At 38.2% G+C, this 12,597-nt stretch overlaps 1 protein-coding gene across 2 annotated transcripts in view; it reads right to left on the bottom strand.

Moving 5' to 3' along the window:
• The window catches only part of DENND3 (DENN domain containing 3), a 42,101-nt gene that overhangs the window by 14,203 nt on the left and 15,301 nt on the right, over nucleotides 1–12,597 (bottom strand). For both annotated transcript variants that reach the window (XM_068933437.1, XM_068933438.1), the window contains exons 7-13: nucleotides 11,843–12,061; nucleotides 10,542–10,663; nucleotides 9,902–10,057; nucleotides 6,321–6,417; nucleotides 2,463–2,566; nucleotides 1,970–2,151; nucleotides 869–1,390 (exon numbers count right to left, since the gene is read on the bottom strand). In XM_068933437.1, coding sequence (XP_068789538.1) covers nucleotides 869–1,390; nucleotides 1,970–2,151; nucleotides 2,463–2,566; nucleotides 6,321–6,417; nucleotides 9,902–10,057; nucleotides 10,542–10,663; nucleotides 11,843–12,061 — 1,402 coding nt within the window. The remainder of the gene's footprint in view (nucleotides 1–868; nucleotides 1,391–1,969; nucleotides 2,152–2,462; nucleotides 2,567–6,320; nucleotides 6,418–9,901; nucleotides 10,058–10,541; nucleotides 10,664–11,842; nucleotides 12,062–12,597) is intronic.

The following is a 12,597-nucleotide window of genomic DNA, read 5'->3' as shown; positions in this document are numbered from 1 at the left end:
TGCCAAAAATCCAGTTACCCAACAGGAAAGGATTTATACTTCCCTACTAAACTGAATACTGTTCATTATGGTTTTCCAGTTCTTTATTCTACTGAATGCTACTACATCACACGTTTACCAACCTGGGATAAAAGCTAGAGATATAGCAAACAGTTAGTTCAAAGACTTCAGCAACAGTTATTCTAAGTACTTATATATTCTAAGAATTTAACTGGGTTTGGACATGAAAATCCCAAATGAATATAAATTCTTGTGAGATGTATGCTATCTTTGGCTTATGTGCAGAAAGTCTTGCCATTTTGACCAATGTTTAATACTCTGTGGACATAAAATATGATAATTATTGCAGTAACTAGGCACAGAAAGAAAAGCAAAGAGAAATTTATAAAAGCACTCTCAAACTGTGTATTCAGAAATCAATCACAAGATTCAGACCTCATTTAGGAAAGAAGAAAGTTCTCTCAAATATAAACATAATCTATCCTTTTGCTATGAGGACCTTTCAAGAGGAATTTAAACCTTAGCTACTTAAATTTTGGGTTATGTTAGTTTATTTTTAACAAATTACTATCTCACCATGGTACTTATAACACAGATATATTTTTCCATTAGCAATTAGGACAGCTCTAGGTTCACTTTACTCATAATCCAAGCCAAAAATCGAACTGCACAACATCAGATTGCAAAACAATCCCTGAAAAACTGAATTGTGTACCTATGTGTAAGAAGATTCCTTGTCCTTATTGTGCACACAAGTCCAATAATTCATGTATACATTAAATCTATTCTCTGCAATTATTTAACAAAAAAGTTCAAAGTTGTCTTTGCACCAGCACAGACGTTCATTAAAAATACTCTTTCTACCCACCTACTGTTAAGGCATCAAATAACCGATGTATGGTGTCTATATCTTTGACAATCCCAGATTCCTGGATTCGCTTCACAAAATCATCCAGCTGCATGTGCGTTTTTGGCAATTCAAAGTTTTTGACATGGTCATCTATTTTCATAATTTCTCTTTGTTTTTCCATCACGCGACTTATCAGCTTCTTCAGCTCAGGTTTGCGGTCTGCTTGAGAACGTTCAGAAGGTGGCATGGTTTCCACAATTTTTCTTACAAGATCAGTAGGGAAAATTCTTAAGTCTGTTTTATCTAGATTCTGGAAGTCAGAAAGTGCATTTAAGAGTTTGCCTTGCATCAGGCTAATAAGTCCCCGGAGGTAGAAGTACCTTGCCAGCAACGCCGAGTTGTCAGGTGGTAAGGTATTTATAGCTTTGCTGAGATGGTTGAAAAAGTCTGCATAGTAGGATTGGACACACTGGCATATCAGAGGAAAGTGAACTTCTGGGATTTTGAACGTACTAACTGGCTTGCAGGGCATTTTCACAGCTAAAAACAAAAAGAATACATTGGTTAGTATAAGCAGTGAGTATCTGCACAAGCAGCAGTATTATAAACAAGAAAAAGAATCTCCAAGACAGCAATATGCAACTACCACGCGTGACATTCAAGAGTACAGTTGTGCTAGGGACAGAAACATATTCTTATATCTAGCCTCCTTAACAAAACATTTCCTATTCCGATAATGGTGATTCTCAAAAGTACTACACACACCCTTGACTTCTACAGGACTTGCTTTGCTAAACAGCGATAAGCCTTATCCTACATTCATGCCCAGTTCTGCACTGGCTTTAAAGTGGGAAAGGACTGAACACGATGACTGACTCGGGAAGCAATTCTATAGTGCTGTCCTCCTGTGAGCATTCAGGCTTTTGTAGTACCACAAAACTTAAGCCGACTTCAGACTGACTTCGTAACGTGCAGGGAGAAGCACGGACAGGATCAAAACACCCCAGCTCACCAGTTCTTTCCAGCATCTGATACTGTTTCTGTGGAAATCATTCCATGTCGTCACCCATAATATCAACAGAAAATACGGTCTACTTGTTAAACGTGTTCTTCCCTTACCACGGCCTGTTTCTAGTGTTCGAAGCGAGGAATTTCTAGTAGGGCCTTCTGGCAGTTTGATATCTTGCAGATTAGGCATACTGATTACCATACGCCTACTGACCAGGTACTGCGGATTAAATCGTTTAGAAGCCACTTTCTCCATAGTCCGTCTTCTTGGGCTATCAAACATCAAGTTTAATCTGAAGAAAATAATTAAAAAATATATATAACCAGTTATGTAACACATTATCCTAAAATTTGGTAAACACACATACTACATTACTACTTTTTTTTTTTTTTTTTTGTATTATAGTATCAACCCACAATTTACATGATTCTACAGTCACAGTTGGACATGTGGATATCACCCTTTTCAGTAGCTTCATGATGTATAAGTCATAATTTTATTCATAGGTGACCTGATCCCATAGCACTGGAGTCAAAAGGAGTTTTATCACTGATTTTAAAGGAAGACGACTCAAAACCAGAATAAGCAGTGAAAAATCGTTACCTATCCTCTTCAGTCTGGGTACTCAGCTCAAGTCGAGCGAAAGCATCCATCTTTCTGTTCAGACGAGCTTTAAGGAAAGAGTGAAACATGTAGGTCTCTAAAACCTGTGGGACACAAACTAAAGTTAATTGTGGATCATTTACAAGTGCCATTTTTATTAGCACGTTTTCGTCATTTGTATCATCTTTACCTATGCAATGCTGAGAACGCCCAGTATAGTAATCACAAAAATCAAAACATTTGAAAACTTCAACAACAGCACTAACTCAGCCACCATTCCCACTCTGTAACTTTATGATATTTGCTTAATGACAAACAGTGATCTCTAACTGCCTTCCAAAAAATAAAACCAAATAAAATATGAGCTACTGAGTACAACAGAGTTTTAGCTCCCGAATTTTATATTTTCGGTCTATAATTGAGCAATGCTAATGTTATAATTGAGCAATGCTAATGTTGTCTATGGTTTGGAATAAGATGTTTGTGGTACCTTCAAACACACACATTATACCATCAAACTGAAAAGACAAGCGAGTCACCTTTTTTCCTCAGTAACCCCCAAAATAATTCCTGCTAAGGTAATTATCTCGGTGTCATCCAGAAATAACTTCTAAAAGGTCAAGTTGCTCCTTTTAGGATTGAGGAGAGCATAAGAAATGCCATGTTTAAAAAAAAAAAAAAAGAAAGAAAGAAAGAAAGAAAAAAAAAATGAAAGTTACCCTGTTTGATAACAAAACAATTCAGCAAACCTCTCTATTCAGAAAATCAAATGCAAACTTCATTAGGAAACAATATTAAAATAAGTCACCTGTCTTTATGTTTATACAACGTCCAGCCTTTACAAACTTACTAACACTAACCGAAAGACAGTCGTATATCTGAATCTAACTATGAAAAATGACTTATTAATGCTATATCCCAGAGGCTTGCCCAAATTACCCTTGTTAGTCTTGGAGTCTATCACAGGCCAAAAAAAAAAAAAAAAAAAAGTAATAAACCTTTACATTGATCAGTTGTCAATGAATTACTACGATGTTTCAAAAATGCAAACGAGAAAGATACACAAGTAATCTTTTTACTCTGAAATGAATGGAAGCACTGTACCAATACATGGGCCACTCTTACTGAGGATGCATCTTATCTATCCATTTGCAATATATTCCATAAAATGGCATCTTCAAAAGCACTGAGATTTCTGCTTTTAAGTATTTCCCCTGTAGATGGCATCCTCTGTTGGCAATTGTATGCAAGGGAGGGGACAAGCTGTAGGAACTCAAAAAATAGTCCTTTCTAATGGTTATTTAGTATTTCAACAAGTCAGCTGCTCAAAGGTTTTCATAAATGTGTACGTCTACTTTAAGCTTTAATTCTTAAAATTTACCCTGTTGCATTAACAGGGTTAGAATCGACTACTAAAAATATTTCTATTCTACAGAAATCCCAGTCAGAACATTTCTGATGAATTTCTGTCCTGAGGGCATGTTAAGAGGTTCTTTTTTATTTTTCCTCTTCATTTGTTTGCTTCAAGAATGCTTGCTAGTGTTGCAAGCCTTATCCAATAAACATTTCTTATCAAGAAATCGGTAATATGTTAATGTTGGAATTGCAGGAAATTCTGTAAAGTTCCACAGCACCTGCTTCAGTAAAATGAGAGGATGTCTTTCTGACCTTTTCTTCCAAACCTGAAATCTCCTTTAGATGGATGTTCACGCACGTGATAAGAAAAGGTTTTGAAGTGGGAAATACAAAGTTTGTTACCGACCACAACCTATTGGTATCAGAGAACAAATCTCTTTGCCAGGTGCAAACAGTGATTCCAGGGTCCCAAGGGCCAAGGAAACTTCCATAATTTTTTTTAAATATTCATGGTACATAATAAAGACCAAACCTAAAACGGCAGATGAACTTTCCTACATTGCTTTTTAAGCTTCTGCTTTGACCCACAGGTTGTCAAACAAATTACAGTTATCCCCCCCCCCAAAAAAAAAAAAAGAGAGAAAGAAAAAAGTAAAAAGCATACAGTTCTATTGTTTTCCTTTGTATAAGCTTAAACAGTAACACCAAAAATGTCTTACCATAGGTCAGAACATGAATCTACTTTATTACGTATCTGTTAAAAACTGTCTAAACTGTATTAAAGGGTGCAAGAAACTGCAGAAAATGCCACGTCCCTTCAGAAACTAGATATTGACCAAGAGACCCTCTCAATTCTGGGTATAAGTCCTTCCAACAATTGTTTTTCATTTAATAAGGTATGCTTTTTATTTGGTTAATATCTGTGATACTTAAAAAAACCTCAGAGTTTATAATCTTGGATTTTGGCTTGCAGTGTCACAACAGAATTCTCCCAGGATGTTACAAGTGACTAGACCCAACAAGAGGCTTAAAACATGTAAATTCTGTATCTCGCATACACAACAGTTACATTTAATTCATCAAATGTAAATACTTATTTCATTAGGTGTAAACAGTTTAATGTAAAAATCACAGTCTCAACTCAATCAAAATTTCAGTCTCTCCACTTCTGGGCAAAGTACCCTACCACAAGACACTCAAGTAGGAATCCATATGTTCTTCATCTCTCTTCCTTCTCCTGCTCTTTTCCTTCTTTTGCTCTCCCTCCCTTTCCTTTCCCCCCCAACCCTCGCCCCAGGATCTCCAACCTTTGATGCTCAGTGACACAGCCATAAACCAGAGGAAGGGAAAAGCGCTCTAAATCCTACAGCCTGGTGACCAGGACACTCTCAATTTAAAGAGGAAATCAAACACAGCCCCTCATTTCCTTAGCATATACAAAGCTGTTACATAAAAGGGGATACGTGCACCAGTACTGCCAGTTTTCCTAAGGAAAACGGATCTCCGTCTCCTGTAAAAATGTGGCTCTCTATGCACGTTGGGTGAAAACCGTCTTTGGGGAGCTTCAGCAGAGGACCCAGATCAGGCTTAGACAAGATCAAGCTGATCTTGCAGGGGCAAGAGGGGCTCAACGCTTGTACAGAAGAACTCCACGCATCTACAGATTTTTAAGCTCAGACAAATACCCAACGAGCAGAGTTGGTAGGAGGGCTAAGAAAGAACTAAGTGGGGATTTCAGGGTGTCCTTTAGCCTACAGCACTACAGTCCTGCCTGCTGGATCTGGCTTGAGGATATGCACCGTTCAAGTATTATTTTGGAGGCTTCAGTGGGACACAAGGAGCATACAGGTAGGCTACAGTTATAGTACCTGGTAAAGCACAGGTCAGCTAAACCACAGCACGCCCTCAGTCCCACTGCAGGCCTAAAGGATACCAGTGGCCTAACAGCCTGTATTTCCTACCAGTCAACACTGGCCAACTCCTGTGCTCAACACCAGCAGCACACTTTCACTGCATGCATTGCAGGGAAGTGGTTCCTGGCCTGGAGACAAACAGGCATTATCAACTCCATGCCCTGTTGCCCAGGCTTCAGATAAAGCAGGTATTTAGATCTGTGTCATTCAAACTCCCTCTTGCTGCGCTCACAGGCTTGCTGAAAACCCATGTCTGCGCACGGGCCTCTGTCCAAACAGTCTGGACAGGTGCCTGTGCTTAAAATACTGTTTAGATGTAGCTTTACTGACCATCTGCCATAGGTTAATTTCACTCGAGAGGAATTATATTGCATTCGCTCTGAAATTACTTAGCATCTTGCTCTCCAAAACGCTGTCTAATATTCTCTCTGCTTACAGTAAATAAAATAAATGTGGTAAGGCATTTTTGAAAACTGGCAGTTCAGTAGCACTACACAGATCAAATCATGACCATTCCTTTGATTTTTGGCATTAATCCTCAAAATACAGATTAATAATAGAGAATCAAAACATTTAACAAGGAATTTACCTTTTTGTAAAATGGCTGGTCTCCTATCGCCCTTGTTTTCAGAAATTCTTCACTGTTAAACACTCTATGTTCATAATTTAGATGGTCTTTTACCTCCCTGGAGACAAAAATCAATAAAAAGGTAAGTACGTTTGGAGATTTATAAGCAAACTGCACTTTTGCAGCAGCAGCCCACTGGTACTACTAGAAACACGACGCCATATCAGAAGGCGAACTTAATTTTACAAACAAGTCTGGGTTACTGAATCACAGAAGAACAGAGACACTCATAAGGAGGATTAAGACAGGCTATCTGCTGCCACTGCCATTTCCAGTCAATAGATTCACTTAGAGGCTCTGGGATCAATTTCAGTGCTCCATGGAGAAGAATCTATATACTAAAGTCAGGATTTAGACTCCAGTCCTGGAATAATATCTACGCACACAATTCCTGAATCACACACAATCCATTTGGGGCACTATGAAGATCAATGTACCTGTCCACACAGGCAGTTTGAAAGATGCGATCAGGCCTCACATTGCCCCATTACATCGCATCTCTAATGTCCACGTAAGACATTGCAGGGTATGATATTTCTTGCTGCCCAATTCAGCTCTGCTCATAAAATCTGGCAATATCTGGCAGACATGTTAAGCTAAAGAAATAGAATTATTGAAATAAAAGAGAAAGTGAGATAAAGAACTGATGCATATTTTAGTATATGAATGGTCACAACAGGCAGCAGAGGCCTGACACCATCCCTGGAAAACCACATGTCATCAGCAACTTTTATGTCCTACAGATGAGCCAAAACAAATTGTTTCAGGAACAGGATATAGGAGTTTGTCAGAGAAAAAGCTGTTCTCCGAACCCAAATCGGTGAGTAAGAAATGAAAAGTTATTTAGCCTAGATGCATGCAAAGTGGCTAAAATTAGGATTCCTCTTATTTATTGCATGTTATTTCACCTATTCATACTGGATATTAAGGAACAAACGATTCCCATGAAAATATATGGGCGAAGAAGATAATCTGGTGAGTTAAAACTCGAATGCAAGCACAACAGGAGACGCTCAGACCTATGCAGACACCCAACAGAAGACCTATACATCACTTGTCTTTCATAAATCAGACCTATAAGCCCATAACAGTTTATCAAGCCATATGGGTTCAGAAAAATGGTAGCCAGTACAAGCATATAATTCTACATAATTTAGCATGGGTTTGTTTTAAACATGAAACCTTGGCACATAAAAATACTACAATGCCTCACTGAAGACAGTAGCAACTGGCAGCACAACTGCATCAATAGAGATTTACTTTCCTTCGCTCCTGGACTCTGGTAGATATAGCGTTAGAAGACAGAAGAGACAATGCTGAAAAAAAGAACAAAAAGAGAAAGTTTGAAGGAAAGGAGAAAGAAAGCGAGAAAAGAACCATGCCTTTTGCAAAACATGTTATTATCTCTTAGAGAGCAAAGCATCTGTTCATTTTCTGCAGCCAAGTGTTTAGTGCGTTAAAGAGTTCAAGCTGTTAGCAGCAAAACTCATTTCTGCTCATCTCTATCTGAAACATATTGCTGCCAAACACAGAAATCGACCAAATCCCACAGTGGCAGCACATCAGGTTGTGAATACGGTTTCATTTGCCAGATCCAGCTGTGCTAGCTGGGTAGTATGTCATTTCCTCCATGCTCAGCACTTATTGCCCTCCCCAAGGTCCCAGCTACTTGCACAAACATTCCCTAAGCTGATTCAGTGAAAGCCAGCAGGTTTGCAAAGACCTGGTATTCAGACTATTTAACCCAACATATCTGGGCTGAAAGTCTTAAGAGCATTCCCGTGAGCAGTTCAGGACTCATCTGAAGGGAGCATCGTCTCCAGCAAGAGGCAAGGAGAAGCAGCTGGGGATGTGTATTGGCACAGCTATTTGCAGACCACCAGCCATACAATCAGTGAGCTTCCTTAGGCATGTCAGGTAGGCAGTTTCATTCTCATGGCTGAGTATGTTAATATCTATGTAAAAAGAAATGAAGCACATGCAAACTGATCCTTCCTCTGCACTTTTTCGAAAGGATCACCTGCCACATTACCATTCATTCGTTACTTGCCAAATTAAAGCAGGATTTGTAGCCAGCGTTCTGATAAGATGAAGCGCACTACAGCTATCAATACGTTAGGTTAGGTTAAGACTCAGAAAAATTAGTACAGCTGGACCTTTTTCCAGAGGGAGGAGGGCAGGGGTAGGAACGCAGCTTCGGTCACAATAGCACCTTGGTAGTGTTCTAGCAAAACGAAACTTCTTCTTGCGCAAATCTACAATATTGTATTAATAAAGATAATATACGGAACAAGATTACAATGTGTGAGAAATGTTAAGCATAAATTATGGAAAGTTTCTGGAGCACAGATTTATGACAGACACTAACACTGACAAGAAAATTAAAGCAAACTGCACATGTTCTTTTGTTCGCCACGAAAGCGCTGAATTTAATTTTTCAGGATGCTGGCTGCTATCATTAAGACCAATTCCTTATCTAAGTATGGGGTATACGACACACTTAAAATCACTTATTTACTATTCTTTTTTTTTTTTTTTTTTTCCTCCCCTTACCTCCCCTCCTCCCCAAGCATTTCACAGCAGCTTCATAACACATGACTGGATAGCAACAACCACACTGGTGAAATAGAGAGATCAGTCACCAGATCACAAGGTGTGGATGCCAGAAGAGAACCACAAAGAAGAAGCAAGCCTCTCAGCCTCCTGCTGACTAGGACAATCGAATCCGTTTCTCCTAAGTGAAAAATATCCCTTTTTCACTGCCCTCACAGAGGTGCAGATCTACAAGGCCTCGGACTCACTCACTTGACCACCGAGAATAATCAATACGAAGATCAGAGTAAAAGTGATAGCTGGGTCATTGAATCTAGTTCCCTATTAGTATACCATTTGATTTTTAATTTTATCTAATTTAATCTTAAAAGTTACTTCATCTATACCCCACATCGCTGCTAAAAATTTCACCCCGCAACCACACTCAAAACCCAACTGTTCTTGTGCCAACACTGTCCTTGGGCTTCAACAGCTCTTGCCTCTCCCTTCATATTCACTCTCACATGGCTGCAATCTGCAAATACCTCATCCCTTCTCAGCGTGTGTTCAACCAGCCAAAACACGCCCAGGTCTTCCGATTTCCTGATCCTGCTCTTCTCCTCTGTCCCAGTTTAAATTCATTTTTCTCTCGCATAAATGACCAAGGCCGCGTATCTATTACACACAAATAAATACACATACTGGGTCTCAACCTCTTCTTAAGCATAAAATACGAGGGCTACACTTCTCTTCCTGGAATCTTCATACAAGAGATACCTAAGTTCAAAATCAGAACGGCTTAAGCTAAGATGTCCTGGCAACAAATACGCACCCAAATACATTAGTTATGGGCCAGCAGGACCTCTTTCTCACATTCCCTCACAAAACCTAGGAGATTTACAAAATATCTATAAAGTAAGACGAAATAAGAGTATTTTCAGTGACAGTGAAAGTGTCCATCTTAACAAGCACCATGTGCTCATGCAATAAAAAAAATTGTATCCCCTCACCTGAAGATATTAACGATTAACTGCAAAGCTGTTTGCTGAACTTCACTGTTGAGTTTCTGCTGCCAAGACCTTCTACGCATCTGGAGTTCACCAAGATCTGTGCTAGCACCGAGATGGCAGAGCTCTAAATCATAATGCAGCTGAAGACTCTCCACTCTACACAAAAAAGAAGCAAATTGTCAAGTTACGTGCTAACACCAATTTTTCTTCTGTCATATCTTTTAAAGAAAAAGTAATTTAGACCTCACACCCCTGCAGAGAAAGTACAAAACTGATGCACAAGGGTTGAAAAAATAGCAAGAGTCTTGATCTTACTGGATCACATAGATTACAGTGCATTAAGTTTTCTGTAAAACAGAACAGCAAAGTTCAGAGAAAAATCTGACCAGTACCAGTACCAGGGATTGGCACCAGTAACCAAAAAAAGAAAAAGAGCAGCATTATGGCAGAATAATATGGTTATAATTACGACTGCTTAAAGTTACCTGCATATTAATTAGATGAAATCTTTAATTTTTCATCAAATGCAATGGTTCTTATATGAATGAAATAATAATAATGGATAATAACAAAAGAAAAAAACTTACAAAGAAGGCCTAAGATATGCACTAGCATAAACACAGCTGCAGCTTCTTTTTACCTTTTTATGAAAGTTTCTGCTGCTTGTGCTGGAACATCTGGAATTTCAGGCTCCTCCTCAGGTGTTTTTGAATGTGTAATATCCCCATTATCAATATTGATCAGAATTAAATCTTCAGCCTCCTTTTAATGAAAGAGAACAGAATGATTAAAATACTTTTACAACAGAAACGTATTTTATTTCTTCTTTACACACTCAAGTAATAAATTATTGCAGCAAGACAAACCAGAAAAGAATTGAGTTTCTACCAACTAGATTACATCGATAACTAAACAATGACTTTCAAGAAAAAAAAAATGTCATTAATTTAGCAGGTATTAGCTCAGTACCCAAACCTCTGGTAACCTAATATGCTCTTTGTGTAGAACTAAATTAATACTAAATCTCTAAGTCCTTCCTTGAAAAGGAACACATATGAAGATGTATGCAAAACAATCTGAAAATTATTGCAAACAAGCTCCCTAAAAGCTGTCTCCCTTCAGCCTTTACTTCTGTTGCAATTCTAAAGGGCGAGGGGGAGTGGGAGGGATTATATATTACAGCCTCAAACATAAGAACATACTAATGTAGAAAAGGTGACATGGAGGTAAATTCTTCATTGATCTCTCAATTTGCAATTTTAAAAAGTTAAGGCTGTAACACAGTGTGTAAAAACAAAAATAAAACCCTTTCAAGTAATAGCAAACAGAAGTGTATTCTTTACACTTTTCAGATTCTTTACAGATTCTTTAATCTGTACTTATTCATGATAATGACATTGGCTTACAGCTAACCTTACAGCTGAAATTATTTTTAATATTTCATTTCAATTTTGCATTTTGTTCATTTCGGACCTGAACAGACTGACCAATTTCAATTTGGCTTATAGTCAGATCAGATAGATTTAAATAACAAACTTATACAACTTTTCTGTGTTTGGCTTCCAGCACTTGCAGAAAACCTATGTGAGACACTCTCAAAAAAAAAAAAAAAAAAAAAAAAAAAAAGGATATACACATTAGCTCTTGTAAACCCCTCAACTGTGAGGTCAAGATATTTTTTTATGTTTTTGAGAAACTAAAAATATTATTTCCCACTGGAAGAGGCTTAGTTAATTAAGATTCTGAAAGAAAAGAAGACAAACTCAGAATAATTCTGAAATTATAGTCATTACATTGCTACTTTTCATAGCTTTCATTTCTTCACCTTTTATAGGCTCAAACAACAAAAGCAAATGTCTAAGGTGCACCTGAAAGAAGCAAGGGACACATAAACGTGCTGAAACTGAACAGCACGAACAGTTGTAATGCTCTACAACATACCATGCTAACTTCTTCAAAATGATCAGTATGACATCCCATAAGAAAAGATGTTGGGGCCATTACAAAGTCCAGCATTTGACGAGACAGAATAGGCACAAAAGTGTGTTGCCACTGAAGAGGATGAAGGTACAACATAAAGCATTCAGCCACAAGTGTCAGCAGGGCCCAGTCAGAGGAGAAGAAAACAATTCTCTGCTCAGTTAAAATACAAGTCATAATCTGGAAACAACAAAATAAAAAATGTTTACAAAGAGTTACACCTAAAAAATACAATATACACACAAATACTTTTATCTGCTAGCGAGGCTGAGTTTCACAAGTTCTGTCTTCCAATTGCTACCTTACAAATTCATAAATAAAAATCATGTCCACCTGGAGAATTCTTATAAAATTCACCAGAGGTCAAAGTAGAAATGGAGAGAAAATTTAAGTGACAGGTGAAGTCAGTGAGAGTTTTGCCACCAAAGTCAACGAGGCCAGGATTTAGCTGGAAACGCTGATAAGAACTGTCCCCTCTTTCTGTCACAGTATTAGGCCTTTACAGCACTCAGATGAAGACAACGAGCAAACCAGTCTGACTGATGTTAAACACAAAGACAATCTAGATTTTAGATATCCCAGCCAAATAATTCGAGATAGCAGCCAATCAGATTCCTCATATTGCCATTGCAGAGAGATGTCTGCACAGAGCAGCTCAGGAAGCTATCTGGAGATGCCTACTGATGTAAAGGGACCCAATGGCACCTGAACACCAA

The sequence above is a fragment of the Struthio camelus genome, chromosome 2 (genome assembly GCF_040807025.1).
Source record: "Struthio camelus isolate bStrCam1 chromosome 2, bStrCam1.hap1, whole genome shotgun sequence".
NCBI classification, from domain to species: Eukaryota; Metazoa; Chordata; class Aves; order Struthioniformes; family Struthionidae; genus Struthio; species Struthio camelus.
The sequence above is the reverse complement of the archived record's forward strand: the minus strand, read 5'-3'. Positions and strand labels throughout refer to the sequence as shown.